The sequence below is a fragment of the Xiphophorus couchianus genome, chromosome 19 (genome assembly GCF_001444195.1).
Source record: "Xiphophorus couchianus chromosome 19, X_couchianus-1.0, whole genome shotgun sequence".
Lineage (NCBI taxonomy): Eukaryota > Metazoa > Chordata > Actinopteri > Cyprinodontiformes > Poeciliidae > Xiphophorus > Xiphophorus couchianus.
This window is the reverse complement of record NC_040246.1, coordinates 16,278,937-16,306,590: the sequence shown is the minus strand read 5'-3', so window position 1 is coordinate 16,306,590 and position 27,654 is coordinate 16,278,937. Positions and strand designations below refer to the sequence as shown.

Genomic DNA, 27,654 nt, shown 5'->3' with positions numbered 1-27,654 from the left:
TTTCTTTACATCAAAGGCTTTATTCCTGCTGTTCTTCCCGCAAGGTAACAAATTACTATCAGATAAAACTCATTACAATGCTTATGTCATTCAAAGAGGTGAGAGAGAATGTTCCAGACCATTAAAATGAGTGAAAAAATAGAAGTGCATACAAAAAAAATCTAAAAAACTAGAGCAGCACTGGATGATGTGAAAAGCCATAGATACAATAATTTTATTGCTGAGAACATTAAACAAAGTCATGAAGTAACACAGAAACTGGTTTTCCTCTTAATCTGCTTCACACAATAGTCTGGACTTCCCCTTTCCGGTTCAGGGTGCGAGATATGCGACGCTTTCAGTTCGACAATTAGCCTAGAAACAGGCTGGATGAGTCTGAGGAGTAACTGCAGCTTGTTTTTTCTATTACACCTGTAGAGCAGCAGGAAGCAAGGAAAAATAAGCTGCATTTGGGAGCTGCGAGGCTCTTTGGCTGATGTGGACAACATTCAATAAAATATTGCTTTCATAATCCCACATTATATTTTCTACAATTTCACTAATAAAAGAACTACAAAAATAAAATCAGTGATTTTACACTCTCATTGGAAACATTAAAAATACTTAGCTTCACAAGCAGGTAACATTATTTCACAATGAGACTCACTTCAGTTCTCTAATTTAAGGGTTATTTTGAGCAGAAAAGTAACAAATTTGAACATTCAGCATTGTAACACGATATACAACAAACACTTACAGTACATACATGTAGTACTTCCTTTTCGAGGCAGCAGAGTGTGATACATTTGAGGTGATATAAACACATTTGGATGGATGAAGTGATATGTGCTCATATTTAAGAGGTCAAACAGCAAACACAAAGATGGACAGGATGTAGAGGACAACTTTACAGGAACGGAGTTAGAGTCGGCTCACAACAACGCTGGCTTGGCAGTGAACTCGATCGCTGCACCGTTCTGACAAAGTAAAGGATTAGAAAAAAGGAAGGATTAATACTAAGCACTAGAAGGGATGACAAGTGATTCAGGATTTCCACAAACACACTGACACACATGTAAGATTAGTGTGAGCAGGATTCTACGAGGGTTTGCCAACAAGCGCTCAAACATGATTAGAATGAATGCATGAATGCATTGTTTTGGTTAAAAGAAACAAGTGTTTATTTATTCTGATAATTTAGAGAAAAAGCTACAAGTCTTTACTTTTAAGACACCGATTCCTGATAAAAAGCATTTTTGCTTGGTTACTGGTCTGCAACCTGAAGAGACTCAAGTGGCTCTTTGGTCTGTCATCAAAAGTTCTTAATAACTTTAGCTAAAAAATTATGACTAATAATTTACACAAATCTGGCCTTTATGGAAAAGTGGCAGGGGAAAAAGACACATCATGCTATTGTGATAATTTTCTTCAGAAGGGACAGGAAAGCAGGTCAGCTCCGAATCTGGTAGGACTTGAAAACTGATCTTTACAGATTCAATCAAGTAGAAATTTCAGTTTCTAAATGGCCAAAGTGGTTGAAATATGCACCAAAAGACTTAAAACGTGGTTTTCTACAGACTCAGGTTTACTAAATGCAAATGCATGCCACACTTTTCAGCTTTTAGTTGTAGAAAATCTCTTTCCCAGCACATTACAGCCATGTGCTACTTTGTGTTGATACTGCATGCTAATTCAAAATAAAACTGTAACAGGGGCAAATATAAAATGTTTTAGGGGTTTCTGGAACAATAAGGTTTTCCTTCCCTCTCTTATTCCTTCTCTTGAAATGTGAGTCAGATCATTTGACCTGGTGTCACTATGATGATCTGGACGGGCGTTTTAATGACAGGATCAGCAAAAAGAGCACCCTGAATGAAGGGGAACTCAGGCCATGCTCGCTGTGGGAAAGGAGCAACAAACTGGGAAGTTCACCACATGTCATTTACCTCCTCCTCATCATCAATATTATATTCATCATATTCATTTAGTTCATCAAATATGGGCTGAAATGAACAAGACAAGCAATTAATAGGCAGAATTAAGGAGTTGGTTTGATTTAATTTAGGTTCATGTCGGGGTTTGGACGAGTCTAAAGGAGGATGGGAAAACCATTTACCATGGTTTTGCTGTTTATGTACGAGTTTAAAAACTCCACCACGTCCTTACTGCCTGCAGCTTCAGCCTGAGACAGAAGAAGAGGGATTTATTAGACTTTCTGAACTGACGAGCGTTATCACAGCAGACCAAGTCTCCCTGAAACTCACCACTTCAATGGCCATCTTCCCGTCGTAGCCTGGTCTGGTCAGATCTGCCCCGGCGATTCTCCAGATATCAAGGCCCTCTCTATCACCATTGGCCGCAAGGCTGACACACACACACGCAAACACAACGTAACGTTTTTAAGAAAGCAAAATCAAAAATTTAAAGAACCGAGGGTGAAGAAAGAGAGTTTCCTGAAACTGAGTCAACACATCAGAGGAACAAATCAACAGATTAGCAGATGCTTTTGTTTCGCCTTAACTGATAGAACACGAAAAGTGCGCTCATACAAAATAGGTCCTGACAAAACCAGTTGAGTATCACGTGTAGATAAATAACAGAGCCCGGTCTGCATTGTGTGCTTTGGAGATGCAGATTGGGTCCACAACTATGCAACTAAGTCACATTCTTAATGCATGTGAAACACTTGGGCAACTGGTTGGACCTGTCAGCTATGCAGGATGGGTCAGCATGGACGGTTCAGTGTGGGTAAAGTCCTGAAACGTCTTTCTGGTTGGTCTGACCTGCACAGCTCACTTCCTGCTTCCTCTAGCTGCTCTCTCGAGAAGTGGGCTCCGGTCTTCTTCAGCAGCCTCACCACTTCCTTGTGCCTAAATAAGACAAAAACACAGAATCTCATTTAATTCACACTTTCCCTGTAATTCACAGTTTAATGTGATGCTGCACAATAAAGAGATTTTATAAAGCTATTATATAATTTTAATATCAGCTCATTAAAAATGGTATCACCTCACTGGAATATAAGTTATAAGTTCCTATAAATAGATTTTTAACCAACATTACAAAACATTAACCAACTTGTAATATGAATTTACCAAAAGCGTTTAAAACAATATGCTGGAGTGTATGGGAAAAAAATTGAAGGCAAGATCTATGCTTTTTTGTTTTAGTGGCAACAAAGACAACACTTCATGCCTTCATGCCTTAAGTTAAAGTTTTCAAAAACGTTTAACTTCTGCTCAGCTCATTTGCTGTTTCATTCAATGTGAGACTTTAAAAACATACCTGAGATGGAGTATATTAATTATTATAGATAAAAGAAAAAGAAATCGGACACAGATTGAAAAAAATAACTAAATGGATATTTCACATATTTCCAAGAAAAAAAAGATGTGTATATTTAATAATTTAATGCAGAAATGTATTGAATCTAGTATATTCTCCAACATCTCAGAGGTGCAGATTCAATGCAACATGTTGCAGTTTCTTCCTCAGGTGTTTATTCCGGATCGTGTTTGAGATTTTTATGGCGAGTCTGGACAAGGTACGTGTCAGTCTGGTTCAGTAAAAGAAAGAAACTAACATTTTGGAAAATATCTAGATGTGCATACCCTACATTTTTCTAACTCAGTGTTAGTGGACCTCTGTCACTTTGTGTCGCAAATGTCTGACCCTATAATCTCAGGAAACATCTTGAGTTTCTGACTTCACAATGTCAGAGAATACACCAGTCTTAATATCATAACACTATGCCTTTAGTCATGGAAAATTCACATTTTCTTCCTCACAAATTTACGACAGCAAAGGCTAGCCACGTTTTTCTTGTAAACATTTGAAATGAATATCAAAATTAATATTTTTTTGGTGGAATTTTACTTGTCAATGATCTACAATGATCTACAATGATCAGGTACTATGTACTCCGTCATAGGCTTTTGCCTCTTTCTTTAATAGTTTTGGACAAAAAAAGTTCCTCTTAGATTTCTTTCATGTCCAACCCTGAAACATGTTTGTAATATGTCATATGCATGTCAGTGTGTCAAAAAATGCTTTTTATCTAAAGTTTCTGCTTGTCTATTTTTTTCTAGGCATTGAATTTAGCTAGTATTTTAGCTTCATACAACCAGAATGTCCTCAGTCAGAGGCTTCTTCAAATTCAGTGTATTACTGACTGTTGGAAGTGGATCCTTGCTGCCCACAACTACCAGCGTGTATAACAACTTTTTGAAGAAACCTGAATAATACGAGTTACAACAGTAGTTTTTATAACTGAATTTGGAAACATGTTGCACTTCTTTTTTTGTCAGAATCACATTTTATTTAGGCAACATTTAGATAAAATACAAAACATTAAATCATTAAAGGTTCAAATAAAGTCTCAAAAACGATAACGGCCTTTTTGTGGTCAGTTCAAAAATCACAGAATTAATTTTTTATCAAATTATTTTTATTTGTTCATAAGAATCTATAAATTAACCGCCCACTTAGAGACAATCAAACACTTTTGTGCTTGTGTAACGTTAAATCATTTCACAGTTGAGCAATATTTAGACTTGGACTTCCTTCAAGCAAATATTGCGCTGCAGCATTTAAGAATTCACACTGATGTTATTGTGCCGTTCTAAGAGTTAGTGTGGTGGTTGTAGTTGTTGTCTGACATGTTAAGACAGGTTCCTTATCCCCCACGTTGAGCCACCCACACAAGAGTCATCTGCAGGGACAGTCACTGTGACAAGACACAGCAAGTTAGTCCTAATATCTACAACTGTTTCCCTTTGTGCACCAATGTCCATAAAAAACATTGTTAAAGACAACAGGGCAACATAACTAAAAGCAATTTGTTAATTCTATAGATTGTGTGATATAAGAACCACAGAAACTCCTGGAACGACAAAGGAGACTAAAAGAAGAAACAAACTAGTATCTTTCATCAGTGAAACTGGGAGCAAGCTGGTAATACTGGTTATTAAGGCACTCCCCACATTTGTTCTTCAAACTTTCAGTCAGTTCAACTCTTAGCTTTCCCTTATATGGACGTCAGGCTGTGGTGTGAAAGTTCTGTGGCAAATACATCAGCGATACAGACAGCACCTCCAAATCTCAGTTCTGTTGGGCTGTTTGCAGTTGTTTCATTGAATCCATTAAGGTAGGAATCTGCTGACAGAAGCCGTGCAACATTCTTTAGGACGTGTTCAGTAACGACAGGTCCCTGTGGCCCGATGCATCACTCCAGTATCACAAAGGAAACAAGTCTACGCTTGCAGTGCCAACCGTTAAAGTAAGAGAAGAGCAACATGGTATAGCTGTGACACACACCGTCTCCCTCCTCAGGCTTAATCATCGCTCCAACATGGAAACATGAAGCTTGGTTTTCACCGGCAGACGTACAAAAAGATTTCAGAGGGAAAAGAAAGCACGTGTAAAAATAAACACTCTCTAAACTGTCAGATGACAATTAACCTAATTAGTTTGTAATTATTGTTGGCCTCTAAACTCCATTATGAGTCTCTCCTCTGATTCCCCCCCCCCACTAATACAGATGCTTTTCCCTTCTCCTCATTTAGGCAGAACCAAATTCCCTGCTTCTCAGCAGCTCGTTTAATGAAATCTCCGCTATAGCAGCTATTAACAACATGTTTTCAGGAAAACACTTTGAGGTCTGAGAGGAATGACAATTGTTGCTAATGGCCAAGAGGGGGGGTTTATACATCTGCAACTTCATAACCTTAATGAGCAGATTAAAAACAAACACATCAGCGCTCGATGAGGCTTTACCTGAAGCGGACGGCGTTGCAGAGGGGTGTGTCTCCATAGCGATCTTTGGCATGGACAGAGGCTCCCTGGTTGAGCAGGTATTGCACAAGTCTGAGGTGACCCTCACAAGCAGCAACATGCAGAGGTGTGCGTCCGTCAAAGTCGCCCAGACGTAAGTCGCTGCCCTGAAACACAGGAAAATCAGTCCTGCAGGTTGGCTGTTTAAAACAGTAAAAACAGGTGCGGGGTGTGTTGATGTCTCTGTCATAAATGTCCAAATCAAATAAATACCCAACAGTCACACAGACTGGTCTTCATTATGAGCAAAATGGCTAACGTTCTAAATAAATTATCACGTTTACATGCAGATTAAGCAATATGACAGAAAACATCAGTTTAGCAGTCCTCTGTATTTTCAGAAATGTAATATGTTGAAACTTCAAATAGTGGCTTTAAAGATGCTATCCAGCAGTGTATTTAGTTCTGATTTAAAATCTGTTTTCTTTTGACAGATTTTGACATAGATCATGACGGACTAAGGGTCTATTTGAGTTGCAAGAGGTTTGACTTTCCTTAGCAAACGTGTAAACTGTAAACTGAAAACAAGCTGAAAATTTTCACATGGGAAAATTACAAAAAAACAAGTATGATGTGATTGCATAAGTGTGCACACTCTCTTAGCTTTCAGAATTACCCACCACATTTAAACTCATGTTAAATAAGAGTTAGCAAACTCTTATTTAGGCCTTTCTTGATATCTTCTTAGTTGTCCTATACCTTATATGATGTCACAACAGGCATATAAATTGTTCTACAGATGACAAACTATATCAACAGAATATTTGGCTGAATTAACAGAAAAGTGTAGCTGGTACCAAAGCTACAAAAACACCTACATGTATGTTTCCAAATTCTATTTGGCTTTGTGTGAACTTGGACATCCAATTTTCTCAAAAGAGTAACATTGATTTTTTTTGGCAAATTATCAGTGAGAGTTTTAACTGTGGACACTGACCCTGCTACTCAAACATGAGAAGAAAAGAAAGGTCAGAACCTCTCTGCTAAGGCACAAGGTTATAGCTTGTATAGGTTATAGAGTGAAAGTGTATCAAACAGTTTTTGTTTATATGACACAATGAGAAGGAATGGCTGCTTACCATTTCCTTAAGAGCTACTAAAGCTTCTGTGTCCCCAATTTTAGCAGCAGCACATGCCAGCGAAGGAGTCAGTGCATCACGGATGGCTTCCAGTTCCTTTTGGATGTCAGGAAATGTAAGAGATCAAAAAATATGTCTTTCAGGGAACTTGATAAAATCCTCTTTCCAAAGTTTGTAAATTGTAATAATTTTAAACACTGCCAATGACAAAGTCCCAAAAGCTAGAAGTCGTGTTTTTTTGTGGGGTTTTTTTACAACTTTTATCAATAAAAATTTATGACTTTACATCTCTAGTATCATGAAGTAGTCCCTTAAAAAAAATCACAAATTGATCTTTGCAAATGTTTTTTGTTTGTTTGTTTATGGGGCATGTGGGGCAGTGGCATGCAGTCAAAGTCATCCAACTTATTGCCCCAAAAGACTGCATTGGATTGTTTAATCATTTCTATCCTCACCTTTATTTGTTTTGCATCAAATACTACAAAATGCTGTGAAAAACTTTCATCATTACTACAATCCAAAATGTATTTTATTGAGATTTTCTTAAACAGACCGGCACAAATTAGTCTATAACAGCAAAGTGGAAGGAAAATGGTACATAGTTTTAATTTTTTATGCTTAGGGTTGTTGTCCAATTGAAAGGAGAACCTTAAACGTTTTGTCTTCCACTTCACAACTATGCACCACTTTGTGTTCGGTTACCATATAACATCCCAATCAAACACTTTGTGGTTTTAACAAGATGATACATGAAAAAAGTTCATGAGGTATTAATACTTTCATCCTTCCTCCAGAAATATATCAAGAGCTGCACAGACTTTTCTACAGTTTGATAACAATTCTAACAGACAGTATTTATTTCATGTAACATGTCAATGTTTTAATGTGACATTAAGCCTTGAACGGAAAACTGGAAGGACACAAGCCCCACTGAGCTTTCCTGAGAATCTAAATGAAAAAACAAACACAAAGACAAGTGTAAGAACTTAGGACCTGATTGTCCTGTTATCAACTGGTTTGCTGAAAATCCTGTTTAGCTGTTGTGGGGGTTGAAACACATGCGTGGGTGTCTGTCTGCTTACCTCTTTGCAGCTAACGCTCAGAGACTTGGCAATGACCTGGATGAACCTGCTGTCGCTCAAACACAGTTTGGCTCCTTCAAGGTCGGCACTCATCTCACCTCGCAGGTTTTGAGCCATCATCTGGACGTGAGGACAAAATAGTTTTTACTTTTATGACATTCCTTCTTTGAAAGGTTCACATCAACGCCAAAGAAAATGAAGCCTTTTGAGCAAATAACCTTTTTCTGAGCATCTAGAGTGAGCTCTTTCTTAGCCAGAACGTAGGACAGTTTTGACAAGGCAGCCTCAGGGGTCATGTCACCTCCAGCTAACAGACCGGCATCCATCAATACCTGAAAAGTCAGATGAACCAGTCACTTGCAGAGCAGATTGTATAATAATCACTTGCAAAAAAAAAAAACTTCTTGGATGAAAAGTTAATCTGTGTTTATGTATGTAATCACTTAAACAGATGTGGAACGACATGCATGAAATAAAATTCTAATTTCTTAAAGGAAATTTATGATGAGTAGGTCATCAGTTACATGTGTCTGTTTAACGAGACATAAATATTTGTTTTTAATGAAAGACTGTAGCACAGGAAATATGATTTTTTTTTTAATACATAATGAATTCAAAGCAATATATCTTTGAATTTGTATATGTGAAGCTGGACTTCCACAGCAGTAGATGATTGTTAGAAATGTTAAAGACCAATATGCTAGTTTTACAGTGATATGAATACCACACTCACAGAAAAATAAAAATAAAAACATGAGCAAGTCACATCAATATTAAACAATTATATTGCAAGTGCATATTGTTGTAATTATCATTAAATAAACTCCCGTACCCTTCCAGTGGCGTAAGAGGCTGAGACTGTCCCCCTCAGACACTGGGTGCAGTTAACCATGATGACACCAGCGTCGGTGGCCTTACTCAACTCCTCCAGAAGATCGGGGCGGTTATCGGGTGCGTTACCACTGCCATAGGTTTCCAGGACGACGCCCTGCATGGGCGGCTGCAGGAAAGCCCTGACCTGGAGACAGATGTGAGCCGGCTCGAGTTGAAAACAGCCCGCATTTACGACCGCATCAACTGCATAGCATCAAATTGAGAAATTAGTATTCCGTGTTATTTTTCCTGCAGTGCTTTTTACTCTTATGCACAGGACCATTCCCTCTACTAAAAGCCCATCTGGTGCCTTCTCTAAAACCAGTATCTCAATCACCGGTTGGCTGGCAGGCACTCGGAGGCCCTATAGCACATCATTAACCGTGGCATACGACTAGAACAGCAGATGACTTCAACGGCAGAAAGGAGAGCAATTAATCTGAAGCCATTAGTGAGAATAAAGTCACTTGGCAAATAGCAGTGTGAGGGGAAGGTGACATTTAAAGTTCGGGGTTCAGTCAGTATTTTTGAGTATAATTAGTAGTTTGACAAGAAAGGTCTGACACAGACCTCAAAACACGCTTCCATACAGCAGGGATGGTGAATAGGCAGAAGTCGCCTGGAGACTAATCAAAACGGTGCCTCATAAAGGACTTTAAACGTGGTAAGAAAGCCTTGACAGCAGAGCTGGGTAGAGGGAGCAGATTGAGACAGTAAAGGAGAACCGTCCCCACAGGTTCTGCAGGGGGAAGCTCAGCTAAATTGGACGGTATCAGCGGCATTCCTCCCTCCTTACAGGGTGATTGGACATGGGCCATAACTTTCTCTCATCTTTTTCTGGCCAGAACCCACACTGCAGTTTACAAGAGCAGATAAAGTAACAGCGGAAAGGTAATTACATAAAAGTAACTCTATTTTATTGCAGTTTGACAAATAGAGGGCTTTACCTTTATTCGGAAAACATTTGCATTTTATGTGTGAATCAATTCAATTTTAATCAAACTTAATTTTGAGCAGGCATTGCTTTATTTGCCAAACTCTTGTAACTCTGTTAATGTTATTGTTAGAGTTTAGATTTATGACAAAAGTCCAAATTGAACATGGTAAAAAAATGGGTAAAAAAAAACATAAAGTTGTATTAATTGACGAATTTTTGTCAAAAGAGAGGAAGAGAGGATTCTTACATAGCAGTGAGAATCGCCACCACGGTCCCACCAGTAAGACAGAAATCTAATTTTCTTACAGTTGATGCTGTGATTCCTGGGAACAACCTGAGCAGACCCACGTTCCTGTTCAGCTCCGTTCTGACTTGAAACTTTGCTGTGGTGTTTGCCCTCCACACCGTATCCCAGTTAACTAAAACAAAAATAATTAAATTGCTTCAGCCACAAAAAAAATTACACATCTTCAGTATGCAGAAGAATTTTATCTATAACTAACTTTTAAAATCCACTTCAGCGGTTGCTAAAGGAGGCAAATTGGGAGAAGTGAACGCATTGAAACTGCCGGCGTCCACCTTAGTAACACGATTTCCTCTGTAGAGCTTGTTGTAGAAATACAAGCAAACCTGAAAGAGAAGAGATCTAGTTCATGACCAAAATTTGTTGCAGATCGAATCAGTTTCTACATTTTCTGTCTTACTTTTTTTTTGATGACTTACTTGCATTTTTAGACAAATGTCAAAAAGTAGACCATTGGAGGAAATAAAAACCAGAAACACAGAACCTTGCTAAAGTATTCAAAGGTCGTTTTTCTTTTAATTTTGCTACAACTTCAAACTTCTGCACTTTTTGTTGAGATTTAATGTGACAAATCAAGACAACGTAGTGCATCGTAGTCAAGTTATGGAAGAAATGCGTGGGTTTCAAACGTTTTGACAGGAAAGTCTGAGAAATCTGATGTGGCTTCTTTTAACCTGATACATTGAAATAAAATCCAGTGTCTGGCACAACTGCAAACCTGCAATGAGACAGCTGCCAACTTAAACTGACAGGCAGAAGAGTAATAATTAAGAAAGAAGCCAAGAGATTCACAGCTCAGGTGGAACAGTCTGTCATCAGGGAATCGATGAGTCGTACACAAATGTGGCTTTTATTGAAAAATGCCAGAAGAAATCCTGACTGCAGAAAAATTTCCTCTGGTTCCATGAGACTAAAACTGAACTTTTTGGTCTACATCCAAAACTAAAAGTGACAAAAACTAACTTCACAAAACCTTGTGAATGCCATTGGTGAAACATGGTTGTGGCGGGCTGGCAGCATGGTAGTGTGGGTGAATACAAATGAGTATGATTTGTAAAATGGGAGCAAATATGGTTGATCATGCAGATTTCCACCACATAAAGCTACTCAAAAACTAAAAAAAAATCACCTGATGTAAAATTCTGGTTCACATATGCTGGATAATTTCTAAGTAGATTCGATGGTATATTCTTTACACTAAGTGTTTTAAAGTGTTTAGATTAAATGAAAAAAGCTGCTCTGTTTGAAACGCTCGGCCCTGACAAGGTATCATTCCTGCTAACGTTCTGCAGAGCGTACGATGAACAGAGTCAGGTGCTTTTCCTGTTCTGTTAACTATTGCGAAACACTCCCGGTCATTAGAAAACATTCCTTCCACACCCATCTCTGAGGTACGTGATGTATTCTCTCTGCAAATCACATTGTACATTTAATTAATTTAGACATTAATTTAGAAACGGAAAATACTAAAACATTGAGTCACTGCGAATCCTCATATTTGGTTCAGAAATAAAGCTAAGTTATCAAATAATTTAAAAATATAGAGGCTTTTCAAACCTCAGGAATGACAAACTGGCCGGCGATCAGCAGCGCTCCCAACAAGTTGTCTCTGCCATCATTCCTCAACTCATAGATCGGCACCTAAATACAGAAAGTAAACACGTCAAATTTAGCAGCCATGTTTCATAAACTGGTTGGTTAAACTCTTGAAGACAGGTTTTACCTGAGAGCCGGTGAGAACGATTGGTTTTCCCAAATGCTCACACATGAAGGACAAAGCAGAGGCTGTGTAAGCCATAGTGTCTGTGCCATGAAGAATCACAAACCCATCAAAGTTTTCATAGTTTTTCTGGGGTCAAAAAAATTAAGACAGAGCACATAATGAGAGTTGAAGTTAAAATTCAATGTTTATTTTTATATCCTTTTATCTATTATGACCTAGAAAAAAACTGCCCTAAAATGAAGACAATACATTTTAATTATCATCAAAAAGTTTATTTATTTTAGCATATTGGTTCGAAAAAATGATTATATAAATTTACTACTCACAGTAAAATTATTGACACAAGGAAGGTATGTCACTAAAGGTTTGTTGCTAAAGGAGCTGGCTATAAATACAGTGTTAATAATATCCAATCATATTAATGAAAAGCTTAATAAAAAAAAAAGTGTGGTGAAGAACCCACAGGGATAACCACATCCTCAAGAATCTTGTCAACCAATGTGGCAAATTGTTATAGCAAATAAGGGTTCATATATTATGCAGTAAAATGACAGATCTTCTGTTAAAAATGTATTTTTATTGAGCTTATGTAATATTCTAATTTGCTGAGAAAGTGAATTTAGGGTTTTCATTAGCTGTAGTGCAGGTTAATCAATAAATGAACAAAAATAAACACTTAAAATATATCACTTCACGTGTGCCTTATATAATATGAGTTTTCATTTTCAACATTTTGCTGATAATCTAATTTGACGAGATAAACCTCTAAATGTACCTCAATGTCTATTCCAATGTGCCCCCAGTCATCTGTGGTCATGTTGGAGGAGTCGAGCAGAGGACTGTACTCCAGGATCGTGTAGATTATCCTCTTATTTAATTTACTCGGCCTTAGAAGAAAAACTGTTTACAAATTTAATATTCAGCAAGTCAATAAGCTCAAGTGTTAGTGGAGTTAGTGCAAACACATTCACAACACAAAACATAAACACAGTGTTAAGGCAAATATTTAAATATGAGTTGATAAACTATTATTAATGTTCAAGCTGATTCTTTTTGTATTTAAGTTCTGATTAACAAAAGAAAGTAAGTTTAAAGAAGTAGAAATGGCTACTAATAAACAAAAGAGTTGGTGAAGAGACAGTGTTTTTTTAGCTGGGCCTTTCCTTCTCCACAGAAAGCTGCCAAAACCTGTTTCAAACACAGACAATGAATCCTGCAGGTGGAAAATCAAGGTGTGTTGTCATGCGGGTTATGGAGAACGCAAGGTTCGAACTTTCAGGCCTAGGTTTTGTTTACACTACTTATTTAACTTCAGCAAAACAACAAGTTTAAAGGGACACAGCTAATGGTACATTCTTGGTCATTTATATATGATTACAGGGGAAAGATATGTTTTCTCATTCATGAAGCTGGAGAGTCTCACGTCACCTTTCAACCTAAAGAGCCCCACCTGCAACACTCACATGTAAAACAGCGTGACAGCCTCATGAGTGACTGAAAGATTTCCCCACTAATCTCTTTTTTTTTTTTTGTTTTCCCCGCTAATCTCTTTTTTTTTGTTTAAAAACCAGGGTGTGACTCCCAGTCTCCCACCCCCACATTATCATGGGCAGCCTTATCCCATGGAGATAGGAGCTGAAAGGAACAGCAGGGGGAAGAGCAGGCGGGCCTCAGCCCATCCAACCAGGGGTCTTCACTAACACTCTTCCAATTAGCCTCTCATCCACACACAACCCTGTGACATATGTTGTTGATAATCTGAGAGCTGAAGTAGCAGAAGAAAACACTATTCAAATCCCAAATTATTCATCTTTCTGGCCTGAGGTGCATCAAAGCTACGAATTAGCATACCCGTGCTAGGAGGCCTAATAGTTAAAGAATAATAAATGTGTGTGTTGTGTGTGTGCATTTTTATGAATGGTGTTGGGGGTTGAATAAGGATGGTCTAAGTTTGCATAGATCTAATTAATACAGTTAATACCGGCTCACAAATAAAATGTTACTTTATTAATTCATTTGATTAAAAAAAAAAAATGTATTGTTTCGAACAAAACTATTCAGACCAAGTGAAGGTTTAGATTTCAAATTATTTCCCCTCAACCAAAAGGTTTGTTGCTAATAGGAAATAACACAGGTAAAACAATGTAAAATATATATATATATAATTTCTTTGTTTTCATTTAGATATGATTAAAAAATTACCTGACTAAAATCATCGGCGGATCAGCTTTTTACATGTTTTCAGTTTCACTAATATTTTCATTAATTTAGGTAATGTCCTCACAGTCTGACGTTGGAAAGTCTCTGTGTGCACAATAATCTTTGGCTCTCTCCATCCACTTTTAGATTACAACTTTTGCCGAACTGACTCATGGCATTATTTTTACTTGCAGTCTGAAGAAAAAAGTGCAAATCTAAACCTAAATGTACCAATTTTTGGCCTATCTGTATTGTATAGATTATTTTCACACAAAATGAGACATAAAAGCAATTACTTATTTTAATTTCATGCATTAAGACTTAGCATTGTTCAGCACTGCTTGAAACACAAGGACTCTGACAGTTGTCACTATATCTTGGATATACAGTATATCTGTGTGGCACTCCAGTCAGTCTAATCCTTGTCAGTCCTCCCAATAATTAAACAAATTTTAAATTTCTACCACACCTTTTTCTTTAACTAAACTTTGTATCAATAAGCTTTGGATGAAAGACTGTAAGAACCTGCCAGTTTCTGACACTCAACACATTGGCTATTAGGCCATAACATGACTAATTTTTTAATCAATGTATGGTAATATTTAAATTTTGTAAGACATCAAAATAATCATCATGAAATTTACCAAAAATAAGACTTGAAATATATCACTGTGTGTAAATAAAATTACTTTCTGGGTCTTATAGTCTTATAACCCCTTATAGTCCATACATACATAGTCTTGTACATCTGTAAATAAATATTTATATCTCATAGAGCACTTCTGGATAGATGCAAACTACATCTCGTTGCTTGTACTTGTGACAGTGCAATGACAATAAAGTTGAATTCTATTCTATTCTATTCTATTCTAATTATTGAATAAAGTTTTTTTACATTTTTTTTTATTAAACTCTAACTCAATGAGATGCACCTTCATAAACTTCCAGACAGGACGCAAAAACTGTAAAAAGTTGTTAATCAGCTTGGAGCTCAGTCCATTCTCATTAATGTGCTGCATGTGGGCAGGACAATAAGACAAACTCTATCAAACATGCTGATCAGGAAATTGTTGTTCAGCTTTTACAAACTGATGCTCCAAAGAACATTAGATTATCTCAGCCCAGGTTATTATCGTTCACACTTTAAGGCAGCTGAAACTGAGCACACATTAGCTCAATGGAGGGCATTAAGAATATTCAAGCCAACATTTATTTGACACCATTCTCTGGTCAGCACACCATAGGCAGAGAAACAAAAATACTGTCAAGCAAGTGTCATGCTTTCAGTTTTACAGCACCGAGGGAACTGGAGATCGGACTGGGGTGTTGGCTTTCTATTGAGGTGACAAATGCAGGTTAGAGTCATTAAAAGGAATCTGAGCGCTGGAGGAACAGTTTACTAAAAAATTCTAAGTTTGGGTCAAAACTAGATGAAATAAGGAGGTTAAAAGAGCAAATTATATAAAATTGCTACATTTTAGGAATAAACTAAATGTTAGTTAAAAATCCAACAATGTTAGATCATCTTTAAACTGTGTCATACAAAGCAAATTAATGGAATTAACAAAAATAATTTACAAGAAAATTAAGCATACAGTAGATGATAATTCTTCTAGTGAAGAACAATAGCACCAACCTTACAAGATGCTCACTGGGTTTTTCCCTGGCTCAGATTAAAACAATTTAGAAAATGTGTCCATTATTCAGCTTTTTTCAAATTTAAATACTTTTTTATAAAACTAACAATAATCTATAAAACACAGTTATGTTGTTTCTATTGTAAATTCAGCTATAGTACACAAAGTGGCCTTCAAAAGTTTATATTTAAGAGCATGAGTTATGGCTACATGCTAACTGTTGTTGAACTTACGGCAGAACCAGCGTGTTCTCCAATCTGTAGTACTCATACAGGCAGGTTTGATGGGCATAAAATTCATCGTGTAGGATGGGCAGCTTGCGCAGACTCTCCACAAGGGCATTGGCTGTAGGGGCATAACCTGTAAAAGAAAAAAATAATAAATGTTGTAACTTATTCTTTGTACTACTTTTTTAAAGAGGGATTTGCCATTGTCAATAACACAGCAATAACAGTCTTCTACTGAACCCTAGAGGTAAACCTAAGAAATTACATGAACACAATTTTTTTTTTTTTAAATCTTAACAGGACTTTTTTTTAGCTATTTACATCACCCAGGTTTCTTTGTAGGCACCCCAAGGAAATATGCTGGAGTTTATATTAATTTTCACAAGTCAGTGTAATTTATTTTGACAACATATAAAGTTGTGCAGTGCTGGGCTCTTTCATCCAGAGTAAACACCACAGAAAGAGCAAGATAATCAGAGAACATTATGGTGTGAAAAATGTTTGCTGGCTTCCTAATTTCCTTTTATTTTTATGTTTGTCTCACTTAAGTCTTTCACAAGATCAAACCAATTGAAATATAAATGAAAAACATCACAAGTAACCACAAAATGCAGTTTTTAAATGAAGGTGTTTATTTTTGAGAGAGAAAAAAAAAAAAAACAGTGAATGGAAAAGTGATTTTGCCTCCCCACTTTATGTTGAGATCCCAAAAAAATGACTTTGCCAGAACACTTCTTGATGATTTTCAAGACTGGCAAAAGCTGAACGCTTTGGAAGGTGTTTGTCTCATTACAACTGCCATAAAGCAACACTGCATTTCAGAAACATCATACTAGGGATACAGGTTATCGATTAATCAGGTAATCTAAAGTTGATCGATCTTATTGTTCAACTAACAAATTGATAAGCTGCCATTTTCTTAAAAACCTGAGGTTTGGCTGTGTTTCCATAACATAAAGGGATTTTTCTTTCATAATATGTTGAATTAAATTAATTAACTTTTAACATTATTTTGTGTCATCTGTATAAAATGCTGACCAAAATAAGCAGAAAATGTGTGATTTGTTATTAAACTTAAGGACCTTGCCAAGTGTTTAGATTTTAAAACAGTCATACAAAGTGCATATTGCATCACACACTAGTCTGTTTGGACCATTTCTTTCCCCACTCTGGGGTCTCATATCCCTATAACACTGCAATAGATAATCACAGCCCTTCACTGTTTCCTCATAAAACACTTCAAGAAAGAAAGAATCTTGATGACCGTTAAAATGATTACTTTCTTTGTCTGCAATACTCTGAAAAAAATAAAATTTCCTGATTATTCATTATGAAAAATAAGTAAATAACATTTATTTATGAAACATGATAGGGATGCTTCCTCTTAAAGTACACACACACACACAAATACTTCCCCAAATTATATGCACTCTTCCTTCAACAGTCCAGGAACCCCAACTTTCTCAATGCCCCGTCGCCATGGAGACTCATTGGTCTGAGGCATCATTTCTCCTTTTTAAGATTTTAGAATCTCTTGATAATTTTTACCCAGTGAGTTTTATCTTCTTTTTGCAGCGTACCCAACATGTTTAAGAGTGTTCGGTTGAATCGCTCCACAGGATTGCCACGGGGATGGTAAGGTGTGGTCCTAATCTTTTGGATTCCTGTGATCTGACAGAGCTCTTTGATAGTATGAGATTCAAAATCAGTCCCTTGGTCGCTATGGAGACGCTCTGGCATTCCATAATGGACAAGGTAATTCTCCCATAGTGCTTTTGCTACGGTTTTGGCTCTTTGGTTTGGGGTTGGCACTGCAACAGCATATTTTGTGAAATGATCAGTTATCACTAGAACATTTTTGGTGTTGCTTCGGTCTGGTTCTATGGAGAGAAAGTCCATGCAGACAAGTTCGAGTGGTCTTGAGGTTTTAATGTTAACAAGTGGTGCAGCTTTCTCAGGCTGTGCTTTTCTTCGGATGCATCTCTCACAGTTCTTGAGTTTGTTACAGACGTCAACTGCCATTCGTGGCCAGAAGAACCGTGATCTGACGAGGTCCAGAGTCCTTTCTGTACCCAAATGGCCCATCTGGTCATGAAGCTGGTTGAGGACCTCAGCCCGCCATTCCTCTGGAAGTACAAGTTGGTAATTAAGCTCACCTCCAATATTCCTCCTCCTGACAAGAACATTATTATGGAGCTCCAAGCGTGTAAGCTCTCGCAGGAGTAATGGCAGATCGGGGAGCTGTTCCCTCAGAAATGGCGGTGGGTTTTCCCCTCGTTCCAACTGAGCGATGATGTGCTGAATGACTGGATCGGCTCTCTGTTTGTCAGCAATTTCACCTTCAGAGAAAGATGGCACAACAGGTGAAGAGAACTGTAGATCATTAACGAAACTGTCTGGTAAACTGTCAGTGTTAATGGAGAGGGTTTGCACAAGAGCAACAACCTGGTCCAGGTTGGGTGAGCTGTACACCAGTTGCCTGTCACATATTGCTTGGACTGAGTGCTGGTCAATGGAAATACAGGATGGATGTTCCAGATGTTGTTCAGTGAACTTCAATATTCTCTCTTTCTCCTTAAGAGACAAAGGATCAGCCTCCTCTTCAGCATGAGGTCGCCGAGAGAGACCATCAGCATCCACATTTAACCTACCAGCCCGATAAATGATCTTAAAAGTAAAGGTTGAAAGAGCAGAAAGCCATCTATAGCTTGTAGCATCCAATTTAGCAGAAGTTAGCAGATATGTCAATGGGTTGCTATCTGTAACCACAGTGAAATCGGATCCATACAGGTAGTCATAAAATTTTTCTGTAACTGCCCATTTGAGGGCCAAAAACTCAAGTTTATGGGCAGGATATCGACTTTCACTGCGGGACAGACCTCTGCTGGCATATGCAATCACCCTGTTCTGCCCATCCTGTTCTTGGTACAAAACTGCACCAAGGCCAGTAGAGCTAGCATCTGTGTGTAATATGTAGGATTTACCTGGGTCTGCATGTGCAAGAACTGGTGCTGTACTGAGTTTCCGGATTACCTCTTCAAAGGCCTGCTGGCAAGCAGTTGTCCAGCGAGAAGCAAAGGGTTCTTTGGGGTCAAGGTAATGTTGCAACTTCATCTGTTTTGATTTTTTCTGACAGGGTGGATATCCAGCTGTTAACTCATTGAGAGGTTTGACCACTGATGAGAACCCTTCCACAAACCGGCGATAATACCCTGCAAAACCAAGGAATGATCTGAGCTCTTTTAAATTTTGAGGAACCGGCCAAGATGTTAAGGTGGAAATCTTGTCTGGATCTGTCTCCACTCCATCCCTTGAAACTATATGTCCAAGGTAGCGAACAGATGTCTGAAAGAAAACACACTTTTCAACTGACAGCTTCAATCCAAATTCTTTCAGGCGTTGAAGAACTTTCTTCAACCGAAGTTCATGCTCTTCTAGAGTTGGTGCAAACACTATTAAATCGTCAATGAAAACAAGCACTTCTTTTAAATTCATGTCTCCCATGCACCGCTCCATGAGGCGTTGAAAGGTGCTAGGAGCATTAGTTACACCTTGAGGCATGCGGTTAAATTCGTAAAATCCAAGCGGACAGACAAATGCAGTTTTATTTTTGTCTGATTCATTCATCTCAATCTGGTAGTAACCAGATTTTAAATCCAGTGTGGAGAACCACGTCGAGCCAGACAGTGCTGAAAATGTGTCCTCCAGCTTTGGCAAAGCATATGCATCCCTGATGGTCTGTGCATTCAACTTCCTGTAATCAATACAGAGCCGTACTGCACCATTTTTCTTCCGCACTACAACTATGGGGGAAGCAAAGGGTGAATTGGATTCACGTATAACACCAGACTGCAGCAGTTCTTGAATATGTTTACGTACCGCATCCACATCTAGGGGGTGGATGGGTCTCGGTCGCTGTTTAAAAGCAGTGGGATCTGATAGCTTGATCTCATGCTTGACCTTATCTGTACGACCAAAATCAAGATCATGCTTTGAAAAAACATCTGACATACTGTTGAGCATGGTTGTTATACTTTGCTTCCATTCAGTTGAGAGTGGCGAATCTCCAAAGTTGTAGTTCAATTTGGTTGGATTTGGCTCGGAACTATGGGAAGGTTGATGCACACTCTGCTCTTTGTAAAGAATGGTTTGGATGGTACTGACTTCAGCGATGACTGCTCTGGCTGGAATCACAATGTCATGGTCAGATTCATTAGTGATCACCACTGGCAGAGAAGCAGGCTGTACAGGAGGTAAATCAAAAAGACTAGATTTTACTATCAAACCACCCGGTAGAGAGAAAGAGGTTGGATGCTGAATAACTACTTCTTTTTCACCTTGCAGTAATGGGCATATAAGAAGAGCATCCAGCACAGCAGTCTTCTGTGCAGGAACGACCTGTGGGATGGATGACTGCATTTTTAGAATGCCATGATAGTCATCAGTTGTCAGTTTATGCCTTATCTCCAAAATTTTGTGCACTGCTCTATATCCAAAAGGCACAGGATGGAACTCAGACTGTGACTGACAGCACTGGTTATACACAACATCCAAAGTGTTGGTGCCAATCAGAACAGGGGGTTGTGATGATCGCAGGTCTGGAACAACCAAGGCCAAGGTGTTTATGTCCATCTCTTCTCCTGTGAACTCAGGGGGAAATGTCAAACAGAGTTCCACATATCCGATATAAGGCACCCTCTGACCATTTGCACCTTCTATCTCTAAAAGATCATTTATTGGTTTTATTTTGTGATCTGATAGATGGGTGTTATAGAAGGAATGTGAAATTGTGGTGACTTGGGAACCTGTGTCCAAGAGGCAATGAAAGTTGATCCCTTTAATCTTCACCTCACCAGTACTCCTTGTGCCCACTAATCCTTTAGGTAATGAAAAATATGAAAATGAGTCTGTAGTGTGGGGACATTCACTGGTTGCAGCTCCCACTTGTCCCTCAGTAAGAACTGCTTCTAGTTTAATGGCTTACTTTTGTCCCAGGACTGCTGTTTGTGTTTGAGCTGGCGGCGTTTTTCTTCAACTAAGCTGGAATTTGGCTGACTGGAACAGTTGGGAGCAATGTGACCATCCTGTCCACACTTGAAACAGAACCAGGGCTTTGGCGTATTACTGGTTTGGCCAGATTTTGGTTTCTGTTTTTTCATCTGATTTTCTGGTTTAGCAGAATTAGAGTCCTTAGACAGCAGGGTTGACATTTGACTCTGCAGCTTTAACATTTGTTTCCTTAAGTCTTCGATAGTACCTGAGTCTGATAGATGGCTACATGAACATGAACTGGTAGTGTGAGCTTGTGCACTGACACGATGCTTGACTGATGGAATATGTTTTTTCATTAGCATCTCTTTTGCCAACTGGCTGTCTTCTTCTGTTCTGAGTTTTAATAAAAGCTCTGAGAAAGGAGGTGGTTGGTCTTTTTTCTTTTCTAGTTGAAGTTTGTTAATCATGCTGTTATCCCAGCAACCTCTACAAAATTGTTTTAACAAATATTTGTCAATTTCAGTGGCTGGAATCCCACCACGCTTCACCACTGTGCTGAGAGCCAACTGGAGTCTCTGCAGATAAGAAGATGGTCGTTCCCCATGGTCCTGAAGCGTGTTTAAAAATTTTGCAAACAATTCTTCGCCATCCTCAACAGTGGCATATGCAGAATCAAGTACCTGCAAAAATGTTGCAGGCAGGGCACCAGGCCCCAAACCCTTCACTAGGTCAGCAGCTGGAGGGAGTAAACCTTCCAAAATGCGCCTTGTAACATGTAAAGGTGCAAGACTTGGATCTGCATTTAAGAGTTCTATTTGAGACCTCCAGGATTCATAATCTGCCTCATGCTGAGGTTTTGGAAGTCTTCCTGAAAAGGTGCGTAGTCTAAATGAAGACAGAGGTTGAAGATTAACATCATCTCTGCGCACAATGTGTTCGACAACAACCCTTTGAACCCCAGAAGGATTCAGATCATTCCCCGAGAGGAAAATTCTCGGCCCCACATTTGTAGTTGGATTAGGCTGAGTTTGTGGTCCCTGCTGGTAGGTGGTGGACTGATCTGATTGGTTTGCGGGAAGAGTAGATAGCTGAGTCTGACTGGACTCTCTTTCAATGGTAAGTATTTCAACAATATCCTCCTCATCACCATCCCCTTCATCATCCCCATCAGGCTCCCCTCCGGTAGCCGCTACTCCTAAATGAGCACTTATTTGTTCAAAAACTCCTCTCAAAACGTCATCAAATGATTGTCCACTCTGCTGGGAAATATGTTTCAGTTCATGGAGATAATCGGGAGGTAAGGTCGTGTCCACTGTGACTGTGGCAGGGCACTCTCTTGAAAGCAATTTAACAACAAATATAACATCTTCTGCAACCTGAGATGGATAAACATATGGTAAAAGCGATTTTAGCTTTTCCAAATCTGCAGAATTAGTAAATTCAACGGCCAGGTTTTTATAAAATGGACTCTCACGTGCAGTAACAGAAAAAACCTTAATTCCACCATAACTACGTAAAAGATTGACAATCTCATCATCTGCTTGAGTGTTCGTTACACCACTAATGATGACAGAATTAGCAACATTGAAACCAACTTTGTCAAAGAAATCCATATTTCAATACCAAACCACAAAACACATTCACCAAAACATTCACAGTATCAGGCTCCTGGCTAGCTCGCCAAAGTAATGTAACAGTTATGGGCTAGGCAGCTAACTGCGGCTACATAAGCAGCATCGGAAGAGTGGCCTTTTAAGGAGCCTGAGGTGTGAAAAAAAACAGGAGGCAGTGCTTTTAGTTTTGGTAAATATATATTAAGTGATTTGAATAAAAAAACATACAATTACAATAACACAATGAGACACATGAGAATTGACTCAGAATAAATTGATTTCCAAATCATAAAGTCCATAGTCCATTTCTAGCTCGCCATCTTTCGATCCAGATGAGGATCTGATCCGACAGGTGGATAAAAGAAAACCCGACCTTTTAGAAGAGAGTGGGGCGTACTTAGCCACAATCAGCACTAACAGAATCCTGGTGACGGTCCAGGTAAGCAATGCCAGTGATTCCAGCAATCAAATCAATATGTTCAAAGATTTTTTGAGGAATTCCTGAGGAAGACGCCAACAGCAAGCCACAATCACAGTGGAACAGGTGAGGATCTTTTACTGCGCACTGGAGGCGTGGCTTTAAATAAGTTAGCAGCGTTCGGGCAACACAGGAAGTGGGCCCGCAAAAATAAAAGTCCTTTACTAATTGTGGGTTACACTTACATACAAAAAAAACAGCAGAGTATCTTCTCATTGATGGTACTTGAAATATCATCCTACTGTTGAGTCTATTAATTGAAAAAGGGGAATGTGTCAAATCTCAGTTATTTTGATAAACCGTGAATTTTGCCATTTTTTTTACCAAAAAATCCTGCAGGAGAATGTCCAGGCATCTGTTCGTGACCTCAAGCTGAAACAAACTTAGGTTCTACAGCTGGACAGTGATTCAAAACACACCAGCGAGTCAACCTCTGAATGGCTGGAAAAAAAATTAACATTTTGGAGTGGCCCAGTCAAAGTCCTGACCTGAATCCTATTAAGATGTTGTTGCAGGACCTTAAAAGGGCCAGTCATGCTTGAAATCCCTCCACTGTGGCTAAATTATAACAATTCTGCAAAGATGAGTGAGCCAAAATTCCTTTTGATCACAAACTCTTGATTGTAGTTGTTGTCAGTTTTTAGGTTTTGGGAGGCAGGCACTTTTTCAGGAAGGGTCATGTAGGTTTGGATTTTATTACGCAAAATATTATTGATTGTCTAAGAAGACAATCAATAATAAACAAGTCAGAGTAAACACTCTGAATGAAAGGTCTGTCGGACAGAGTCAACACATCATTTTCATACCAAGGACAAAAAATCCAAAACAGTGGAGTGACAATCTGGCTGCAGCTGCAGAAAAAACTCTTCCACCCTGTGTGTGTGCATGTGTGTGTAACCCAAACAGGTTCATTTGGTGAGAGTTCATAAACACTTAAAATAAAGACATAACACAGCATAACCATCAGATCATTAATGTTATAATGTGATGCATAACAATAAAATATTCCACCACATTAGTCAAATGCATTTTTAGATATCTAATGTAATTATGGATAGGTAGACAAAACCGATTTTATGTCCAAACAGCCTGCCGTAATTGAAAGCAATTTTATTAACACTGCCATATAGGCTCCAACTTAAAAGTACTGTGCACAGCGCTCTTTGAATCACAAGGCATCTTGAACGAGACTGTGTTCGTAAATTTTTAGGATCAATAATTTTAGGCTGTTTTTTAGTTTTTACAAACTTTTGGGATTACTGTGGTCTTCACCTATTGCAGGACTATACGGTCAATGCAGGAAAAAGACCATTTCCAGTCAAGATGGTATGCATTGTTCTATCTATCAAATAACTTGATTTTAAAGCTTGAGAACTAAAGAAAGGTATTTCATCATAATTGATTTTCTTTATTCAGCTTTTGTTTTTGGTGAATTATGGGCTATATGGTGTTAAAGTTGAGCTAATAGGGGACAAGTTTGGACATTCATTATTTGCTGAGCTATAGTAAAAAATCTGGGACGCAAAAGGCTTAAAAGTTTTAATATCCCAAAAGTTTGTAAACAATTAACTATGGTGACTGTTGAACAGCTGCTACGCAGAAAGAGGAAGGCGTTTCCTGCATACCAGTGGTTCTCCAATCTGGTCCTCAAGTACCCCAGCCCTGAATGTTTTAGGTGTCTCATTGCTTTTAAACACCTAAAATAAATAAATAGTTGAATAAAAGTTTTCTGCAGTATTTGATGGCTACAGAGGAGATCATGCAATCATTTGAATCAGGAGACCTGGAACAGAGACACATGTAAATAAAAATGAACCATATCTAATTTAGTTTCACCTCATCATTATTTGCTTTATTTAATTTATGACTAGTCATAATTTAATTGTTTATCTGAAATAAAAGTTTGTCTAATTACTGAAATTACAGATATCTTGAATTAAAGCTTCCAAGCAAATTTATGGCATATATCTGACACAATTTATGCCAGTCACAATGTAATTAGTTATCATAAATAGGTATTATGTGTAATAAACTTATAATTAGAAATATCTTAATTTTAATAACACAACATGAACCAATTTCAGATATCTAGAAGCTACGGTAAGTGTGATGAAACTGATTTTATGTTAAATCGACCTGCCATATCGCCATGTTGAAATTTCAACTTCTTAACTAGAACACATGAGGTACATTTTTCCCCAAAGTAATAACACCTGATTCAAATGAGTGAGGCATCTACAGAAAACCTATTAAAATCCAACTGTTATTTCCTTCTCCCTACCAACTGATGGAGAACCAAATTCCAACAGGCCCTCATCCATATCCCAATAGTTTTTCAACCAACAACCAACGCACTGAGGCCAGCAAATTGCTGTAGCTTATTGCCTGTTTCGGATGTGTTCAAACTATGCGTTTACTTCTTTTTAGAGTGAATCAACCTGCTGCATCTGTCGTATCCCAGCGAAGTCAAATGGATATCAATGGAAAGTGGGCCCATCAAATTAAGGAAATTGGCACCCATAACTTGGCTGGCCTGTAAATCGGTGCACCCCTAATATCTGCTTCAGAAAGATTTTAATAGATTTTATGCAAGTCCTGGTGTAAAATATCACTCCTTTCAAACAATGAAACACACAGAGCTGTTTTACACCTATCTGCTCCTTTTTAGTTGTCTCAGTTTACATTCAACAAAACTTTGCTTTTACAGGGGTTGTTTCTTTCCACTGTTGCCCTTTGAGTCATGAGTAAAGGGTTTCCTCAATATTTTTGTCTTTTAGCTTAATAAACTAAAATTGATTACAATGTATAGATTGCCATGATTGATTTAGAATGCTTGTAAATGAATTTGAAGTACTCTGAAATGACATTTGTTAATTTGAGTTACAGAAATAAACTGCATTTTTATTAAATTTGGCATTACTAACAATGTCATTGAAGTCAATATTTTATGTATTTTGGCAATAACATTTAACTTGTAAAACTGAATTAAAAACAGGAAATGTATCTATTTATAATACAATTATATTTACAGTAGTTAGTTTATTGAAAATTTGTTTTTACATGTTCAAAATAAACAATTTAGAGCAAATAGTTAACTCAAACTGCGACATTTGCATAAAGAACAGAATGGAGGTAAGTTAGAGAAGCGTGATGAGAACGCAACTATCACACTTTTTGTATGGAACAGTTTTGAAAATGGTCACTGTAGAGTTTTAAACAATCCAATTTTAAAGTGTTTGTTTTAATACAAACTGAAAGAACAAATTTAAATAAACGTTAATTATGAGGTTAAGTCACAGAAATTGTCATAAATTAATTATTTTAAGTATTGTGGGACAAAGAAAGATGTAAATTTCACATGTACAAAACCCATTTGAAGTACTGTCTGAGATAATTTCAAACAGTACTTCAAATGTACGTTACAAATGCAAATCATGCATTATTTTCAAGTCAAATAAAATCATGCAAATCAAGTCTAGATTACTAGCTGCAATTTCTCCATCTTGTTTAAAAGCCTAAATTATGCTGGCCCCCAAGAACTAATTATATTTTCTTTTGAGGCTTACTTTTATAGTTTAGTAATTTTCTGTTCTTCTATCAGATATTATAGTTAAAGGCTAACCTAAATTATCCAGCCTCACAATGATGGAGTCCATGCAGTTTGGCCAACAATAATGAATAACAGGGAAAATAGGTGCCTGAGTTGAATGTTATTCTGCATCTCTGCATGTTGCACAATACATGTCAGCATGAGGTTATTGATTTATGAAGGGTGATGTTGTTCCAACTGTATCCTGGAAAAAAGGTGCCACCATTCTCTGAGGTCTACAAACTTCAATTCACCGTAAAATTCACCCCTAATAAATAACTGCTCCAAATGAATACAACTTTATTACAAACAAATACGTTTCGTACTATTTTCGTTTGAGGTAGAAAATATATTTACAAATGTCAATTTTTACTTCGATTAATTTTTATTTTAAGCGTTCCTTCTCGTGTGTCTATTTTAGGATCCACGTGTAAGTTGTTATGAAGCACAGCGTAATCCTTGCATCATGTTCCCAGCAACATGTGACAGACCCGCCTATGTATATGTTGAGTTATTTGCTACAGATGTGGGCTTCAGACAGACACTGCGAAACTTAAAAGTAAAGTTAAAAGTAACTGGGAGCCCAGTCCATCACATATACCTTTATCATGCAGCGTCATCCCGATGGTCCCCCCGGTGTTTATCACCAGGACCCGCGACTCATTCCCGCAAGGTGAAGTCACCAAGTCAAGGTTTTCCACCGAGCTGCAGCTGGACAGCTTTCTCCTTCGGCTTGGGTGAAGCTGGACGTTAGACGGAGAAACATCGTTTGTTTCTATAAGAGTCGGATGAGACAGAGCCCGACCGAGCGTGTTAGGTCGACTGTATTCCGCCATGATGCCTTAAAGTGGCGCTGCCCCTTGAAATCCGCCCGTTGAAGCTGATGAGGGGTCTTGTAGTAAACGTCAGAGCCCTGCCTCGCGAGCCGCGGATTCCAATGCAAACCGGGCGGACCGATTATTTTAATGATGTTTAGTTTCGCTGCTATAATTCACAGAGATGTGATAGACTAGGATGGTAATCAATTCTGGCGTCATCAATGTGGGCTTGGCTTATACACCAGTGGCGGTGTTTTGATATGGGCAGCCGCCCAAAGCGGCTTCTCGGAAA

General features: G+C 38.1%; 1 protein-coding gene and 1 long non-coding RNA gene across 5 annotated transcripts; one reads left to right on the top strand and one right to left on the bottom strand.

Annotated features, from left to right (window-relative positions):
* aspg (asparaginase homolog (S. cerevisiae)) lies at positions 1-27,654 on the bottom strand. 4 transcript variants are annotated; one of them, XM_028000762.1, is made up of 18 exons: positions 27,146-27,654; positions 15,879-16,005; positions 15,307-15,342; positions 12,585-12,696; positions 11,810-11,935; positions 11,644-11,727; positions 10,286-10,412; positions 10,089-10,201; positions 8,805-8,990; positions 8,191-8,304; positions 7,973-8,092; positions 6,891-6,986; positions 5,755-5,918; positions 2,763-2,849; positions 2,244-2,343; positions 2,096-2,161; positions 1,926-1,982; positions 1-956 (listed from the first exon to the last, which is right to left on the bottom strand). In XM_028000762.1, the coding sequence occupies exons 1-18, from the start codon at positions 27,378-27,380 to the stop codon at positions 912-914; spliced, it is 1,995 nt and encodes a 664-aa protein (XP_027856563.1). In that variant the 5' UTR covers positions 27,381-27,654; the 3' UTR covers positions 1-911. The 4 variants fall into 4 exon arrangements, with proteins under 4 accessions (XP_027856563.1, XP_027856564.1, XP_027856565.1 ...); XM_028000763.1 differs by lacking the exon at positions 15,307-15,342 and adding an exon at positions 15,645-15,671 and having other exon boundaries at positions 27,146-27,653; XM_028000764.1 differs by lacking the exon at positions 15,307-15,342 and having other exon boundaries at positions 27,146-27,652.
* On the top strand, positions 17,428-19,446 carry LOC114134278 (uncharacterized). The gene is made up of 2 exons (XR_003593366.1): positions 17,428-18,014; positions 19,009-19,446. It is a non-coding gene; the product is annotated as an uncharacterized LOC114134278 (long non-coding RNA).